We start from the raw sequence: 18,981 nt of genomic DNA, 5'->3' as shown, positions 1-18,981 counted from the left end.
GTGTGTGCCTTTCCAATTTTGAGCTTGATCGCAAAGGCTGTGAATAGGCTACATGTGAATTCTTCATTTTTTATTTTTAATAAATTTGCAAAAATCTCTTTTTTTGAAATTTTTAAAGTTGTCATTATTGGGTATTATAGAGGGAATTTTGAGGGAAAAAATACATTTAATCTATTTTGGAATAAGGCTGTAGGCTAACATAACAAAATGTGGAAAAAGTGAAGCTCTGTGAATACTTTCCTTATGCACTGTATACAGTGAAAAGGCGTACATGCTAGGTTTATGCTTGTTTATTTTGTGCACAAATATAGTGTGTGTGCAGCAGCCAGCCATGGTTCCTCTCGAAGATTTTATGTAGGCTATGTAGGTCTGCCTATTAGGCTATTTTTTAATTTTTAATTGTATTTAGCGCGCTCAGAGAAGGGCTCTGGCGCGCTTTAGAATCTTGGGTCCCACTGCTTTCTAATTTCTGGTATCATAGCAACGGGATATAAACAGAGAGGGAAGAAGAGAAGTGCGTGCGAAACATGACTTCCCTCAAAGAAGAAGAGGCAACAGAATATCTTAAGACACATAAAATATTAGAACTTATGGATAATTTGACCAGCATGGTATTCTTTCACAGGCCAGGTAAGCAAGAAACAGAAATATAATTGAATTCTGCTACAAGTTTGTGCAATGCCGTGAACACAAATTGAAGTTAGATCGCCACTCATTTTCCTAAGCTAGCATCTATTGTTACATTACCAGAGCCAGAGCCCCTTATTAGACATTCTCTGCAATAGATAACGAAATGATTGACGGTCATTGAAGATGAAAAGGCTACAGTTTAGGCTAAATGTTAACATAGGGTGGCTGGTTTGATTGATAGCCTAGCTCTCATGTTACCAGCGAATCAGGCTATACCTTCTCTCTCGTTCCCTCCATCAGAAAGACCACGGGAATTCTTGATTGAACAGTTGGAACAACTAAAATTATCTAAAACGACCTCAGTGAATAGCCCATGTCTGTTTTCTGATGCCAACTTGGATGCCATTTTTGGAATCTTGGATCCTGTTAATCGAGGTCACATCACTTATGCTCAGTTCAAAGAAGGTGAGCAGAAATGCATCATAGCCTGCAGCGCCCTCCACATATTGTCACTTTTGTTAGCTGGTTAACATTAAGAAATTCATCTTTTGGTAGTTTATAGTCTATAGTATTTCACTGAAATTAGTTTTTCAGATTTGCTCATCACAGCATAAATCAATTTTGGTAAACCAAAAAACTGCAGCATTCATTTTAGACATTTTATTTATGTCCAACCGATGTCCATATTACAATTATGTAAATCCAGTGAATATTGAAGTGAATATTAAACCAACCACCATCCTTTAAATTTTATTCTGGCATTGTCATCTCAGTCTCCTATCTGAACATAGTTCTTTATCCCCAATCATTCCACCAAATACACACGCAGTGCGCTGTTTAAATAACAAATTATCCATGCACACACATGTGTGTCGATAAAAAAAACATGATGTGGTCAGATCATAAATTGCTATTTTGACGTCACTGAAAATGATAACATCACTGACCAAGAAAAACCTGGTCTAAAGTGAAATGTGCAGTAGCTTATTTTACTTTTATTTTGAGAGCGCATGATCAAGAAGTCTACCTTGTGATCTGCCTACTGCAATGCTTGTGTGTTAGGATGTGCGTCCTTAGGAGTTATCAGTTAATCATTCAAATGTTATTGTGGCAAGTGTTGCTTTTTTCAGATTATAACCTCTGGTCAGTCAGTACTGTGAAAGTAAATAACTGTAAGACTTTGTTCCTTGTCTAAGAGTTCAATTACTTCACTCATCTTCATAATAGCATCATGCCGTACAGGTGCTCTCTCTTAAAGGGAATGGCATATGTCACTCTCATTGATTTAAAGGGGTATTATGCCCAAAACACACCCATGATTTATTACAGTAAGAAACATAAGAGCAACCCTTTTGAACCATGCACCTGGTGTCTGATCACTTATTCCGCAGTCCAACTAGCAATAGTGGACTAGATGCACCATGAATGCACTTAAACTATTTGCTTCAGACTGTGCGTTTTAGAAAAGAAATAAAAAGGTCCCTATGAGATGTTTTATTGGCAAGCAGAGGCTGTACAAGGTGTAAATGTGTTTTTGTTTAATATTCCGTCAAAAAAAATTTTTTTTCATTTTTTTCATTGGGAAATAAGATAAATTGTCAAAAGATGATTTATTTTAAGACCTCTTTTAAATGGCAATAAATGCGGAGGACGCTGTACACAGTGTGCTACCACTTCATTAATAACAATTTTATTCATTTATTGTGCTTTCTGTAGCTCTCACCACTCTTGGGATTAAGAATATCAATGATTGTCCAGATGGTTCTGTGTCAGACCAAATCACCAAAGAGACATTTAAAAATGAGGCGTAAGTAGCTTTTATTTTTAAAGTTACCTTTATATATAAGCGTTTTTTCCCCCTTATGGAAACATTTTTTTTTCTTTTTCCTTTTTTTCAGGAAAATGGGGCTATCTGTAAGCTCAGAAACTTTCATTAAGGAGTGATGATCTGTGGACCCCAATCCGGATGTATTTCACAGACGTGTTGCTCAAATATTTTTAATGTATATACCACAACTTTGTTAATCAAAAATTGACAACAAATTAAATATATTTCACCAGTTCTGAAATTGTACAATACAGTTCATCAACATAATATAACATCACTGTGACATAATAGGCTGATTTATGTGTGAAAGGCGATAGGAATAATACTACTTTTGAAGGTCTTCTGTAATTTCCCATTCCTCCATGACTCCATGAGTTTTTCATGATGAAAGGGAGCTAAGTGGGTCATCTCATGTGCCGACACACCTGCATTCTTTGTGGAGGCCTTCATATACCCCTGTGGTTTGGAATAATATCCATGCATCTTTCCAGATCACTAAAGGAGCATCACATATGAATGGATATCATGTTAACAACTTTTGGTGCAATGTAAAATATGTTGCACTATGTTTAGCTGATTAACATGCTTATTCCTGACCAAGGAATTTAACTCAAGGTGCAGAAAGCTCAGAAAAGCTTTTTATTTTGTTTGTTTAGAAAATATGCTAAAGTTTGCTTAATTATCAGTGCTAAATATAACAATTGGGTTACCATGTAAAAAAAGAGACGGTTATGTCAGATGTTCAACACAAGGTGGCGTCAATGTGCTTAGTTCAGAGCAGGCGCGTCAACAAAACGCAGGGTGACTGACCAAGGTTCAGAGTGGGTCACTGAGGGAATGTTCCATGAGAAATGATTGTCAAGGTCTACATTTCGTTTAAACTAAAATAAAGTTTATGCTATAACATGTTGCTCTCGTGTGTTATTCCCCTTCGGACTGATTCAAATAGCCGTTTTATAAAAAAGTATACATGTTTTCATTTAAAAAAAAATATGTAAATTGCTTGGTTCGCTTTAACACGTCCGTCCTGTTGCTGGAGCGATAGTCACAGCATAGAGACATCTCTCGGAAAAAGAACAAGAGCAAAGTTTGACGTTCAAAGGCTACGTGGGGACGGAGCGACTAGAGGTGTGGTGATGCAGGACCCATCAGTGGAGCACATTTCAGAGATTCCACTCGCAGGGTTTCTCGTGTCCTGGTGACTGGATCGCTGTCCTTTTCAGCACCACCGACAGACTTATTTTTGCGGGCAAAGTGGATGTGGCACGGAACTAACCATAGCCAGGTAGGCTACAATCTTTAATGCATCTGTTTGATCTAACGACAAAGCTGTCTGGCAATTATTTTTTATTGTTTGCAATTTTATTCAAAATGTGTATTGTACCACACCCTAAACATAGTTCATCTGCTCTCTGACAGCAGGTGCCCGATATCGTGCACTCCTCTGGATAGCTAATTACGCAACATATTGCATTGCATGATTTTGTAAGGCAAGGGCACAGTGACATTTTTTCTTAGATTGAGAACTTGTTCTTTATCGTGACTTTCTCAAAGAATAAAATCTATCCGTATTATTTGTGAAGAGATTTAATTTGTTAAATATTTGTTTGTGAGTAGGCTATACTAGATCAGCAAATAATCGTTGAATGATGAGAACTTCAAATGTTAAGATCTTTATTTTGTCAGCGAAAGGTTTACACAGTTACACCAATAGAGCTGCCTTCACCCTGTATAATCACTCTGTTAAAGCCTCAGCTATTGCTGAACAACTGGGAGCCTAATTGAACTATATAATGGGGATTGTGGGGGTGCCAAAATTTTGTATAGCTCAGGTATCATATCGTGTGTGATAAAGTAGTTTAAAGCATTATATTTAGCCCCTAGGTTTCATCTTGTTTAAACAGGCTGGATTAAGGAAAGGAGAGGTTTAGTGGTTAGTGCAAGTGCGATTGCAAGTGTTTGCCAATACTGCTTGATCATGGGTCAGTGAGATGAGCTTTCATTTCAACAGTCTTTGAAGATTTGTTAACAGCCTTGGTAGACAACACGCTCATTCTTTTTGTTGAAAAAGCCTGTGGGTGTTACTTGAGCTGTATACCTATTTTTAGTTCTAGAGCTATTAACCAAATGTTAAATTGGAATTTCTCACTCCGGATCAAAATAGATCTTTGAATAAGGCATGCTGTGATTCTTGACACTCACTCTCTGGGTAGTGGAGTGATAGAAGCTGCTAGAAGTGGTAAATGGAAGTGCAAGGGAAATTTGTTTATGCCAGAGCAACATCAAAATTGTGGAAATTTTTGTTATGGCTTCAACTTCCATGTACCAAATGGTGGTTTGCATATAAACAATGCACTTAACATAGAAACACATTCTCCTTTGCTTTTGACTCTACAGACCTCACAGTGATGGAAGCTATCATCTAATGTGTGGAGTTAAAGGTATCTACCTGCACATCACCACAAACTTTCATTTTAGCAACTCTCTGTGCAGATCATCGCCCACATGAATCCAGTTTTTTTGAAAGGCTGCAAGGCCAGGGGTCTGCTTCTGTGGAAAAGGAGTTGAAGTCAGACCACCAGGACTGCCCACCTTTCATTTGCCGCAACTGTATTGGTATTTTCTGAGATAAACACACATATACTGTTCATATATAAACGTGTATAGAGGTTATATAGCCCCCTTGTGTCAACATGCATAGAGCAGCAGTTTGCTGTGCGCTGCTGCACAGACACTTGTTCCTGTTGATGAGTGTGTGTTTGGGAACTCTGGCCACTACAGAGAAGCCTGAACTACAGACACAGGAGTTTGGCCACTCCATCCGCCTGGATGGTGACATCATCCTCGGAGGGCTCTTCCCTGTGCATGCCCGTGGTGAGCCGGGGCTGGCCTGCGGTGAGCTGAAGAAGGAGAAGGGCATCCACCGACTTGAGGCTATGCTCTTCGCCATCGACCTCATTAACAAAGACCCAGAGCTGCTGCCAAATGTCACACTGGGTGCCCTCATCCTAGACACGTGCTCACGTGACACGTACGCCTTGGAACAGTCCCTAACGTTTGTGCAAGCACTCATCGAGAGGGACTCATCTGATGTCCACTGTGCCAATGGTGAGCCGCCCGTCTTCGCTAAGCCAGACAAGGTCGTCGGGGTGATCGGAGCCGCCGCCAGCTCCGTGTCCATCATGGTGGCCAATATTCTGCGGCTGTTTGGGGTGAGTGCTCTTGTGTTAATGGTTTGGTTGCCTGGTGTTTAATGATCTTTACTTTGTTTGAAGAGTTTGTTACAGCCCTTACCTTTCTGGCTGTGTGAAAAGGATCGTTTCATGCCAAATCAACTCAAATCAATTGGACCATAACAAAAAAAGATGTTTTGCTGTATTAAAAACATGTAGACATGTAGATGCATACACAGTGCATAGCCATATTGCCAGTAGAATAGTGTCTTTATCTTTGTAATTGTCAGATGGATTGTAAATTAAATATGCACTCAGATGCAGATTCGACAGGTCGGAACACATTTCATCCTGATATCCTCAGCAGGACTGTACTGAAGATGTCCATGTCCAACACTGCTACAGCAGACAGATGAAAGTTGAATCTAATCCAGTATTAGATTCATGTATGTATGCAAGAATGTGTGTGAGAGTACCTTTGTGCATGGAATGATCCAAAAACAGAAAAAGGACAGTTTGATTATGAAGGCCTACTACTCTCATGCAGTAAGTTGTTTGATTGCTAATGAGTTGTGTGAGGCCGTGTGAGTTGGTTTACTCGGTCTGTATTCATCATTGCTGAATGATTGACAAAACATTGTATTTACACAGAGAGTCTGGTTCCATGACATCGAGGCTCTAACTGGAATGCAGGTTCCCAGATGTTTACCTAGTTAATATTTAAACTTAGGATCAGATACCATACCAGAAACCATGGCTTTGCATTCCCAGGTAGCACTGTAAAATGACCTTTTTGCTGAAATACAGTGTGCTCTATTGATTCATGCCAGAGGGCATTTGTAATTGAGCTGAATGGTGTTGGCTAAGCTCCACTGAGACATGAGGAGGGGGGGTGACTCTGGGTTGAAAGTGGTGGAGTATTCCCTCTTTCACTACAAAGACAGACTTGACATATTGCACCTACTGCTTCTGAATTCTCCTGCATTTGTGATTAAATCATGACATGCTTGATGAGTATGTGCTTTACCCAACAATATGGTGTTACAATGGAGAATGCTCCTGGTAAGTTGTATTTACTGTTTCATAAGACCGAGCAGTCAGAAATATAATTGAGCTGATATTCAAAGAGCTGTTTAACAGATCAGAACAGTAACAGAGCCCCTCTCCTGTCACTAAATCTGAGATAAGAGAAGACTCACGTTTCCCTAATCAGATTTAATTGGTGTTGGAAGGGAAATACCGCATAAGGGGGCACCGATAAGGGTGCTTATCGCACACCATGACAGTGGGTTCATCTACAGCACCATGTCTCATGAATTATTGAGCACTTGTCATGGTTACCAAAAATAGAGGACTGGTAATGCGCTAAATAATCTCAACAGATACAAGTCTGATCTGATCTGTTCTCTCCATCAATAATAGCAATCAATTATTCATCAACTGAGAGGGGCGTATAAATGGGAGTAGATCTCAATCTCCAATGCAATTTTATAGCCAGATCCATCGCAGGTTATAGCTATCACACAGTTGACAGACAATGTCAGAGGAACCAAGAAGATTTAGTAAATGTGGTTGGAAGTGGATGGAATTAAACATTAAAATTAAGAGCCCATTGACACACATGAATTATCCATTCACCAAAAAGCACTGATCAATAGTTAAACTCAAGAGGTCCATGGAGCCATCTAATGTCTGTACAAAAGAGTTGTTTGTCACCCTCTATGCTCTTTGGTCAGTCTGCAGTCCGGTCCATGGAGCAGTAGATCACTCTCAGTCTCGCATTGCCAGCTTGAGTGTGTCTCTGTGAGTTGTCAGGTCGGCTAAATGTAATGTCTGGATTTGCATGCAAAATTAATCATGCCCTCAAGGCAGTATCCCCTGAGCCCTCCTCCCCCTGGAGGATCCACTAATGAGATCCAAAACCTGCTTTAATCGTCTGAGCTCACCGTAAGATATTACCACAGTTAAATAACACCCCACCTCCAGTAGGGGAGGATAACATATGCACAGCATCACTTTCCATCTCACCAGATCGCTCGATTTGGGAAGCCTTGGAGTCCGTGTGCATACATGAGCAGGGCTCTTTCTTTTACAGTCAGTTGATACTATGCATTTTTTCCAAGTGCTGTCATGCCCTGGTAAGCCTCTGTGGCCAATCCACATATTTACCTTGTGTTCTGATCAGGAAGGGTGACAGCTTTCACAAAGCCTGGGGAGATAACATCTGCTTCTTCATTCACACCCTTTTTGCCAAGGCAGCAGAAAATCTGAAAACCAAACCATCGCTACGCACACACACACACACACACACAGACACAGACAGGACAGGTAAATTGGATGTTTCTGAGGAGAAACATGTCAGAATGCAACTTGCCGATTCTCATGATTAACCAGTTACTGTCAGCAAATAAAAGACATCTCGCATGAAAGGAAATGCTTCTCTGTGTACTTTGAAATTCAGGTTCTCTGTTGTTGATTTACTGAAGGTTTTTTTGGATTTCATTTTTCAGTTCAGTGGTAAAGGCATGGCCAGCCAAATGTAACATTTTAATTCAGTGGGTATAATTTATAATAATCCAATCTGTCTGTCTACCATGTATTTATTTCAGTGTTTATCGGTCAACTCTCAATAACACTGGGACAAGCATGTTATTTCCAAGGGAGAAGGACTACCATGCATCATTTAAATTATTTTTCAAAATACTAATACAAAATGTAGTCCTCCATAATCCACATTCTAGACTACATTCTCAAACATCTTTTCTCACTGCACATATTCAAAGATGGTTCTGATCGTCTTCATAATGGTTCTGATATCAGAACCATGGACAGCGCTTTACTGTGTGTTGTTTAAACGATTTATTAGATTTGAACCATACAGCTCCCCGTATGGTAGCCTACTGTGAAGTACCAATGTTAAAACAGTTGTCAAGCTAGTTTGTTTGCTAAATTAAATAGTTCAACTTTCGCCATCATTGCATTCAGCTTGTCTGCCCATCCCTAAAATAGTGTAAGATATGGATGGATGTCAAAACGTGGCTTTGTAAGAAACAAGTCAGTATTTTATTGCCTAGTAAAGGTAAGCTTAAAGTTTCATTATTTTAACCAAAGCGTTGGAAAGGATGGGCAAAGGCCTACTTGGTGCACATACAATGTAAAGACGTTTGCACCAAGAATAAAACAAATCGTTTGAATGGATTTCGAGAAAATAACGGATAGCCTAATTTCCCTTTGCGCAGATATAAGTGCCCTGATGTACCCTGTGCCTCTGATGTTTGGAACAGAGCTGTAATTGAGAAGTAGCTGTCCATTGCTGGCATGCTGCCAATCATCGGAATGTCCGTGTTTTATTACTCAGTAGCTGCTGGTGGTTGGCAGTCATGCGAGAGAAAGGCAGACCTTTGTTACTTACTGTTGAGTTACTTAGCATCTGAATGACCTAGGTGCCATCTGTTATTCTTCATGTATATATCTTTTTATATATATATAAATTATAGTGTTTCATCAAAGTGAAATAGTTGATTGTATATTATTACAATGGCACACGTTTCGACACATTTGTGAGTGTAGTTCTATGGGCTGAATGCCAGTCAATGGATATCATAAATCTGAGACTAGCGGCGATCAAAGAAACAAATGACGCATAGCGTGATGCCAGTTGTTACATTGCGAAGGCTTTTCCAGAGTGTCATATTAATGAACTATTGGAACCGAGATAAGTTTAACAGTTACATGCTTCAACAGTTAGCATGATGTTGTACTTTGACAAATATGTTGTGCTTTTGTTAACATGAAGCTTTTATGACATATTCATGAATTGTTTGTCAATTATTAAGGATTTTCACTGTTTTTTTATTCATCATTCATACATGTCTTCATTTTTAACAGTCTATGTGTTATTTTTATGGTAGCCTATGTTTTTTGCCACTCAGAAGAACACTTGATAGTGTTCTGAGTTAGTCCTTGATTTTATGGAAATATTGTGCTTGTGTGGTGATAATCAAACATGACCTTAACATCCCATCTTCAAACGGAGTCTCATCAAATATTCACTTGCTGAAAATCGCTAATGTGAAGGTGATGCCTTTTGCCTCTGGCCAACAGAAAACTGAATGAGGGTTGCCCACTACAATTTCCATTCTGTACTGACAACAGGGTGGTGCAGTGGTGGCATTGGCCTGGTTGATATGTAGGTTTATTAATAATGGATATGATTTTAGCTATGAATCTCACTTTCATAGGATTAGTGAAATGATAGACCCCCTGTGACACACCGGACTAGTGGACTGTAAGGGAATTTAGGAAGTTAGTTACGGATTTGAACCCAGGAAGCTCTTCTTTTGCTTCAGACAAAATAACCCTGCTTTCACATGCAAAACCATGGCATTAATAACTGCTTCATAGTGCTTTGTATATGTCATGGCATTGATAACTGCATCATAGTGCTTTGTATATTTCAGATGTGTCCTTGACATTTCTTTCATGGTAAATGTTTGTTCTGAAGCAATGAGGTGTAAATGGGAAATAGGTGAAGAACAAATGATCCTTGAAGTTCAGCCCCCCCTTCTGGAAGATGATGCATCTGTTGAAAGATGTGCTTTCATCTGTATATTAATGTGTAACTGACAGTATTGTTACTGTTTCACATGCCAATGAATAAAACAGACTCACTCAGAGAGAGTGCCGAGGGCAGCGTCTGTTCAGGGATCTGCCCCAGGGTCCAGTGGAGACATTGTTCTTAGCCTGTGTGAGCTCAAAGCCCATCAGAAGGACCATGAGACTACAGGCTTTTGAACTGTCCACTAGATGAATAGTGACACTTACCTGCCACCAGAGATAAAAAAAAACTCCATCCAAGCGCTTTATTGACAGATCAGCATATGGGGCAGTCAGAAATAGCTGTCTTGTTCAGATGGGACACTTTCAGTTTTATCTTCCTTCAATAAACCTTTTGTGGATGGAAAAACATTTGACCAAATTAGTGTATAATCCTAATTTCAGTGTGTCAATATGTGTCAAGGTGGTCTTTTAGTTCCCTGCTAAGTTCCCTGCCCATCATATAATCATGATAGCAGTCTGATGTGGGCTTTTGGTCTGTGACAGCAAAACAGACAAACAACAGCATGTATACTGTGCCTCTATTGGTCCTCGAGTAGCAACGGTTTAAATGTGCTACAAAAGCACAGATCAGGAGCCACCATCTTGTTGTCAGTGCTCTGTCAGTTCTGTTTTCTATCAGTAGCACTTCAGAGATGCAATATGACTGGAGTTGATACCTTTATGATATGCATCCTGCATTGAGTGAAAAGACAAAGTGAGATCCTGAGAGACATTTCTCTCCATTATTGCATTCTTACATCAAAGTCAAAGTCAAAGTCAAAGTCAAAGTCAGCTTTATTGTCAATTTCTTCACATGTTCCAGACATACAAAGAGATCGAAATTACGTTTCTCACTATCCACGGTGAAGACAAGACATATTTGACCAATTTTAAGTCCACAGACAAACATAACATTCAAGTAAACAAAAAAAAGTAAGTAAATAAGTAAATAAGAGGGCACATATAATAATAATGAAAAATAAGAGCAGCAAAATTTTGTTGACATTGTGCATAGACAGTCAATAAAATACTAGTGCAAATACTGTAAAATACTATAAAATACTGTTTGACCTAAGTAATAAAGAAACTGGCATAGTGGTGCAAGTTATGTAAGAGCAGCAGAAGTGTTGTGTTTTCAGGACAACAACACCAAGTTGTAAAGTGTACAAGTGTGCAAGTGTTCAAGTGTGCAGGTGGAGTAGTGCAGGCGGCCATTGTGGGTCCAATGTCCAGGATGTTATGTAGCTGAGGGTGGAAGGGGAGAGGAGGGAGAGTTCAGCATCCTTACAGCTTGGTGTATGAAGCTGTTAGTGAGTCTGGTAGTCTTGGGGAGGCGCAGGCTTCTGTACCTCTTCCCAGAGGGCAGTAGATCAAACAGATTGTGAGCGAGGGTGACTTGCATCACTCACAATTTTGGTCGCCTCTGGTGAGGTGAGGTGGGTGGTGTAAATGTCCTTCAGGGAGGAGTGAAGCACCAATGATCCTTCCAGCTGTGTTCACTATGCGCTGCAGGGCTTTCCTGTTGTATTCAGTGCAGCTTCCCCCACACAGCGATACAGCTGGAGAGGATGCTCTCAATGGTGCCTCGGTAGAATGTGGTCATGATGGCTGGTGGAGCACTTGCTCGCCTGAGTTTTACTTAGGAAGTACAGGCGGCGCTGAGCTCTCTTCGCCAGTGATGCAGTGTTGGTGGTCCAGGAGAGGTCTTCACTGATGTGCACCCCAGGAATTTGGTGCTGCTCGCTCTCTCCACCACAGCACCGTCGATGGTCAGTGGCAGGTGTTGGGTGTGACCTCTCGAGGAAGTCAACAACAATCTCTTTGGTCTTGCTGACGTTCAGCAGGAGGTTGTTGTCCCTGCACCACGTGGTCAGATGGTCGACCTCCAACCTGTATTGAGTCTCGTAAGCCCTTGGTGATGAGACCCACCAGAGTTGTGTCGCCAGCAAATTTCACTATGTGATTGTTGCTGTAGGTTGCAGTGCAGTCATCGTCAGCAGGGTGAAGAGCAGCGGACTGAGCACGCAGCCTTGGGGGGCCCCTGTGCTCAGTGTGATGCTGCTTGAGGTATTGTTGCCAACACGTACTACTTGGGGCCTCTGACAGAGGAAGTCCAGTAGCCAGTTGCAGAGGTAGGTACTGAGTCCCAGTTTGTCAAGTTTGCAGATGAGTTGTTGTGGTATTATGGTGTTGAATGCAGAACTGAAGTCTATAAACAGCAATCTCACATATGAGTCTCTTTTTTCCAGGTGGGTGAGGGCTGGGTGGAGGGCAGAGCAGATTGCATCCTCTGTAGACCGCTTGGCTCGGTATGCAAACTGGAAGGGGTCCAGGGTGGGGGGGAGAATGGCTTTGATATGTGACATGACAAGCCGCTCAAAGCACTTCATGATGATGGGTGTCAGTGCCACAGGGCGGTAGTCATTACATAAGTTGTAGGCTGAAAAACAAGTCATTGACATGCATTCTATACAGTGGATAAAGTGAACATTGTTCAAAAATGGCTCAGATCTAACCAGGACTTAGGTAGGGATTTGGTATTTCAAAAAACAAGACATTCTGGTATTAGCCTAGTTATTCCAGAAATGTGGTAGATGTGGTGAATATGCCTACATGCATATCTTATAATAAACCGTCAATGTTTAATAAGTGATCATTTGCTATTACACAATAGTTCAGGAAGGAAATGATTAGTTTAGAAAGATGAAAGAGGACAGAGGAAGGTAGAGAAACTGGGATTTCCGTGTAAGAACTTACCATCTGGGTCTTGCTCATGCAGCGTAGACACCATGTCTATGGCTGGCAATGACAGCTGTAGCTCCCTACAGTTTTTCCATATGAGTAATTTGCAAGTGATGGACACAACAGTCTTGCGTAACACAGTTTTGTTCCATGAGTGGTTGCCAGATAATGTTCTTCTTAATTGCGCTGCCATATTTCATGCACATCTCTCCTGTCCAGATGCAGCCTTTGTAAATGCCAGCCAAATGCCACAGGTATCCATTCAGATGAACTCTATGAGCATTTTAGTTTTTTACTCACTTAGTAGATGACGATACAATAAAGCAGTTCTTACAGCAGTTTGAGTTTCTGTCTAGTAAGAATGCTTGTACACAGCTAATTGATTGGCCTGCTAGTTTTGATTTAATTGAATCACTCAGTCAAAGCATTGACACCATGAATTCTCAGGTCGGCCTTAATGATGTACTTGGCTTGTGCACCACTTCTCGATGCTGTGCAATTTTTCATTGCCTTTTTTTAACATGTATTTGCTTCCATCCAGCACCTACTGTATTGCTTTTAAAGCATCCACGGTTGTGTTTGTTTTAAAATGCAGTGTGTTCAGGCACATTGTTGTCACAATCTTGCCGTTATGTTGAGGCAGCGGGAAGCTGTTCCGTGACTGACCAACACAAACCTGGTGTGACGCCTGTTATTTTGAGGTTGCATTATTTGGATGGTAGAAGGCCATGTGCCTACATACTGTAGACAGGTGCACAATGTGTGGACTCTCTGCTTGTTACACATACATGGACATGGAACAGCACACAAATGCTTGAAAATGAATCTTTCACCGTGTGTACAAGATATATGCAGTTTGCACTCGTGAATGGGTTTTGGGTGCAGCATGCAGTAAACCAATCAGGGTGTCTTCTCCCATTGGCTTTAAATATCAAGTGTGCCTGCACCTTGGTGGATGGCTATTGTATTCCATGCACTGTGAGTGAGCACTTGGCCATGATGAAGCACCCAAATACCAGTGTGTCACAATGCAAGTCCTATGGTTCCCCCTGAGATACCCCAGAACGTTGCAATAGAACTCGCCATTTACAGCCTGACCCTGGGGATCGTGTGAATTACCTGAACTGTGGCACGTTGGAATTTGGACCAGGTCCAGTCAGATCCCATTTAGCATTAAAATTATGGAATGAGATGAAATACTCATCTGCCACAATTTTTCAACGGTGTGTTGGTAGAAGCAGTATTCAGAACAACACCGGTAGGATGAAAAGATGGGGGATTCTATTTCTCCAGTGCTGCAGCATGATGTATCTTTGAAATGAAGAAAGATAGGCAAAGTAAATATTGAATCAAATGCACATTCGGCATAAATCTATCACCATTATGCCCCCATAGGCGAGGCAAGGCAAGGCAAGTTTATTTCTCTATCACATTTCATACTCAGACCATTCAATATGCTATACGGCAAGAGGATCATCAACCCCAGAGTATAAAACAAAAGAAGAAAATATGCCGTTAAAAGAATTGAAATGAAAAGATAAAGAATATAACATAATTAAAGTACCAAGTACATAAAGTAAAGAAGTGATATATGATTACAGTTGATGCAAGAATACAGTGCAAGTGCTACTTTTGGTGCATATCTAAGATCTTCCAACAGGCTGCAGCTCAGCTACACAGCCAAAACATCATACTGACTCCAGTGGGGTATTTAATGTCTCTAAAAGTGTAAGGACCGATACTTGCCTTTATCTCCTTATTGGCCGTATTACAATCAGATGTGCTGGCAGAGCACTGCTTTGATCCCCCTGCAGATTTGTGGAAATGGCCTACGGCATGCAAATCTGACTTTATTATGAGAGGCTTTCTATTGGATTTTTTCTTATGCTTAATGCACTTGAAAATATCCATACAATATGAATCCAACACCAAACTCATTTGGCAAGTCCTTGCACTTCACTCATAATCGCTGTGAAGCTAAAAAGAATCAGCATCACAAAACTAGTTTAACAAAACCATTTCAACTTGAATATTTAAAAAGGCACAGATACAGACAGGTGTTTTTAATTATACTGACCTATAATTCCAAATGACATGCCAGATGTAACTTGGAAAACTTGATCTTGAGAGAGCAGTTCTTATGTTATACTTTATTCTACCGTCTCAGCAGTGCCAGACTTGGGAGGCTTTAAGTGTGAGAGACTAAGTGTGAGACACCCAGAAACAGTTGGTGGTCTCCTGGTGCTGACTCTCCTCAACCATCAGCACTTTTTCTTTTCTAATGAGATACCCTGTCGGTCAGCTGTCACACGGCCTTGTTCTCCTTAACTTACAATTATACCTCTGCTGAAGCATCTCCTTGTTATTACTCCAAGCGGATTCTAGGTAATTAGTGAGTGCTCGTTGGTGCTAGTTCTGAGCTATTTTCTTTCTGTTCCAGAAACCTTGTTCTCCAGAAAATAAGTAATCAAACATCTTTAGTCCATTCTAGTGCACTGACAGCTAATTGTTCTTTGTCTGAATTGCATCTAGGTTATTTTAGGAACAAAGTCTCTGTACTCGTCTGAAACCAGTTAATGCTGCACCCTATGGAGGTCAAATGCACACACAACCAAATTCATTTGAAGGTCTTGTGAATAAACTGATTGTGTGCCTAAATTTGCGCACATGCATGTTATGTATAAATCACAGACGTTCATGGAAATGTGCCAATCTGAATGATATAAAATATCTACCCTGTGAAGGGCCTTCATGAGATCCTAGCATTTTAAAAGACTGCCTTATGATGAGAAAAGTACAAAAAAAAAGCAATTGCATAAACTGAATGATAATGTGTATATAACCAATGATAAGGGTCATGATGGCAGTATGGGTGCAGTCAGTCATGCCGTCGGGAACATCACTGATGCTGTGCGGTTCCCTATTCCATATGTGCCTGACTGCCCAGACAGAGGAGAGAGAAGCTCAAACAAGTACTGCAGTTTGAAAAACGGATGTATCCATCAGCACAATATCTGGTCTCTGGTGAACATGGTCCACATGATCAGCATAGTCTCTGGAGAATAGCCTTGCTATTGCTACACTAGTTTGGTGGTAGCAATTAATCAGAGCATTAAGAGGCTTCATAAAGCTAGTTCTGCTAAAAATACTGCTTTTAATTCTACTATGGTTGCTAATACTGCTTCATATTTATATACCTCATAATAGTAACAAAACAACAATCAATATTTATTATTCTGATCCAGATTATTCTGTATGTTGCTGTTGGCATACCTGCAATTCAGTTGAAGGGAAGAAAGTTTGAGTGTGAGTTTGTAATTATAATTCTGAGTTTGTCTTCATAACCATTGTACATTTTGCCTCTAAGAGCATTTTATAAATGATGCCCCAGACGAGCAGTGGTTCTAGCATGTCACCAACCTAATAACTCTCATAGATTGGCTGACTTGACAGCCAGTTTGAAGGCAGTTTGTCATACTGCTTCATGAATATTCAGACTCTTTGCCTTTCATACTCATTAGTTTACTTTGATATCAGATATCAGATTATTATGTAGTCTTCATTTTCCCATAGTTTGGTAGCGGTACAGATCTTGCTTTAACTGTAACTAGTCATGCATACAGATTTAGTTCACAGTTCAAACTAAAACCAGCTCAGCAATGAAGTCATAACAGTAGGCTACTCCTCTATTCTATTACCAACCAGTCAAGTCACAGATAACCCATACAGTACAGTGAAAATCAATGGTTGAACAAATAGGCAACATTTTAAAATGTTAGGCAACTTATTAGGCAACTTATTTTGCTCTGATAATCCAGAATGCTAAACAGTATTTTCTACCATTTAATGTTTAAATTTGTTTACCTGGCCGTTTTTGCAGACGTTTACTTTTTAGAACACAGGATTTAAGTTCCTGATAATTACATTTTTCTAAATTTGCTAAGATATGTAGCTTCTTTCTTCAACTTCAACACCACCCAAAGACTGTCATGCAAGGAGCTGAAATGCAGTGTTGTAGACTGAAGTGTGTAGACCACCTGAAAGTGTGAATCCAAAAATAGTGTGCAAGTGATAATTCTCACCTAAGTGATGAGCAAAAGTGTTACAGTGTTGGGTGCTGGTGTCTCTCCAGTTGTGCTCTTCTCAATACATGCTTAGTTAATGCTCAAACTGGGGTGAAGAGGCTGTCCTATTCTGAAAGACCCAACTGGTTTGAATTGAGCGTATATTTTATAGATTTGTTCATCCTGAAATACTGTTTCATCACCTATCTACTGACCCAGACTGTGTTAATTTTGCTTAACGGTTAACCTATAAGATAATACAGTCTGACACCAACGCAAGCCAGAGTGGAAATACCACAGAAAGTCAGCATGTTGTCATCAGGTGGATGGTATATTACAAGAGCAACTGTCAATTAGTATTATACACATCCTGTAAGTTATTGTGTTGGTGACCTGAATTCAGTATCTCAAGCATCTTATGGCCTTCATTATTGTAGATACTTTTTAACAAGCTGTGCTTGTTTTATAAATGTGGTACAATTCTAACCAAAGAATATATGAGTATGGCTCATCATCACAGCTAAATTTCCGAGTTCACTTTTGAGCAAAAGAATTGAGCCAAGAAACTTTATGGCTGTGATCTTTCCTGTTTTAGCCTCTGGCTCCCAGTATGTTTTAGAGTAGATTTCTTCAAGGTATGTATTTCTTAGCTCTTCAGGGGTCCTGAGTTCACATTACTTTTGAGTCGTAGGCAGTGTAGTGGGGATTTTTAAAGTGGAGGGACGCTATTTTAATGACATCATTGCAAAAACTGTCACACTCGCACCTCCACATACATCGATGAGTAGGCCAGGCCATTGTTACCAGCTTCGTGAACATGAATTCAAAATGAATGAATAAAAAAAACAATTACATTACATGGATTAGCTTCAAAATGAAGCCTAATGTCTTCACCCAAACTACACTTTTCCAACAAAGTCTATGAAAATGGTTATTTTGTTGTAGCCTGGCTATATTCATTACCACACGTGAACCATGGCAATCACAAGCAGGATTCACACGCATTCAACACGCTGTGTGGGCAGCCTACCTGCTTTCTGCAAAACACAAAAGAAGGAATTGCAACAGTGGGCCATGAAGATGCTGGCTAGATTCGGATACAGGCAGTTGTATAATCGATGTTTTTTTAGCCACTTTCGGGTAACGTGGAACGACGAGCCGCGTATTTTTGAATATATTTGTGCATGGTGGAGTGCTACAGCATGACGGTCATTCTTGTAACGAATTGTATAACAAAGAGGCCTAATTGGAGACGTTTGCGTGATGCGTCACTGGTAACAACACTTGTTATATTAATAAATGCATTTTAAAATGCTCAAAACAATGCTCCAAGAAGTGGTGGGACGGCGTTCCCCCGCGTCCAACGCTCACTACACCCCTGTAGGTTACTCTGGGGAAGTGTTTTATGGGTAATGAATCCATGGCCTTGGTGTTTTCTATACCTACTCTGTCAGTTTACATACAGGTCTATGGTGGGGAAAAAAGGCAAAGTCGAAGGAAATGCCCAACATAAAGATATCAGGTGAATCTCAGGCCTACACAAGCACATCATATCCCCTTCATTCATTTCTTATATCATATTAAATCATTATTCCTAAGTATATTTGTGTATGAACATAGAAGGTGTTCATCTGAGCTGTATGTGTAACGACCACACAACTCTGTTTTTCTGTAATGATGTTCTATTCAGCCAGTGTGTGTTCTTTCATCTGCAGCATCTCCCCTGATCGCCACATTCCTGTTACGCATGAGCGCACTGAAAAGCCTTTTCAGACACAGTTGATACATCAATTATTTTTGTCCAGACTTTGTAAAGGCTTTCAAGGACACGGACTGAAAGGCTACAGCTAAAGACTTATAGGCTCAGTAAATACTGAGGAAGATAAACAGTTGCATTAATGTGGTGAATACTGTTAAAAAGCCAACCATGGTAAAGTAATGACTC

General features: G+C 40.2%; 2 protein-coding genes across 3 annotated transcripts in view; both read left to right on the top strand.

Annotated features, from left to right (window-relative positions):
- The first annotated feature begins 491 nt into the window (after positions 1-491).
- Positions 492-3,344, top strand: si:dkey-42p14.3 (EF-hand calcium-binding domain-containing protein 10). The gene is made up of 4 exons (XM_048257640.1): positions 492-630; positions 931-1,095; positions 2,347-2,437; positions 2,529-3,344. Exons 1-4 carry the CDS (start codon positions 528-530, stop codon positions 2,572-2,574), a joined length of 405 nt encoding a protein of 134 aa, XP_048113597.1. The 5' UTR covers positions 492-527; the 3' UTR covers positions 2,575-3,344.
- A 269-nt stretch (positions 3,345-3,613) lies between these two features.
- Positions 3,614-18,981, top strand: part of LOC125303951 (metabotropic glutamate receptor 8-like) — a 50,285-nt gene continuing 34,917 nt past the window's right edge. Inside the window, exons 1-2 of one of the 2 annotated variants that reach the window (XM_048257946.1) lie at positions 3,614-3,743; positions 4,856-5,670. In XM_048257946.1, the coding sequence (XP_048113903.1) occupies positions 5,152-5,670 (519 nt within the window). In that variant the 5' untranslated portion in view covers positions 3,614-3,743; positions 4,856-5,151. Of the gene's footprint in view, positions 3,744-4,855; positions 5,671-18,981 lie in introns of those variants that run through there. The other variant, XM_048257947.1, reaches the window with a different exon arrangement.

Source organism: Alosa alosa, chromosome 11 (genome assembly GCF_017589495.1).
Source record: "Alosa alosa isolate M-15738 ecotype Scorff River chromosome 11, AALO_Geno_1.1, whole genome shotgun sequence".
NCBI lineage: Eukaryota > Metazoa > Chordata > Actinopteri > Clupeiformes > Clupeidae > Alosa > Alosa alosa.
This window is presented reverse-complemented; position numbering and strand designations above follow the sequence as displayed.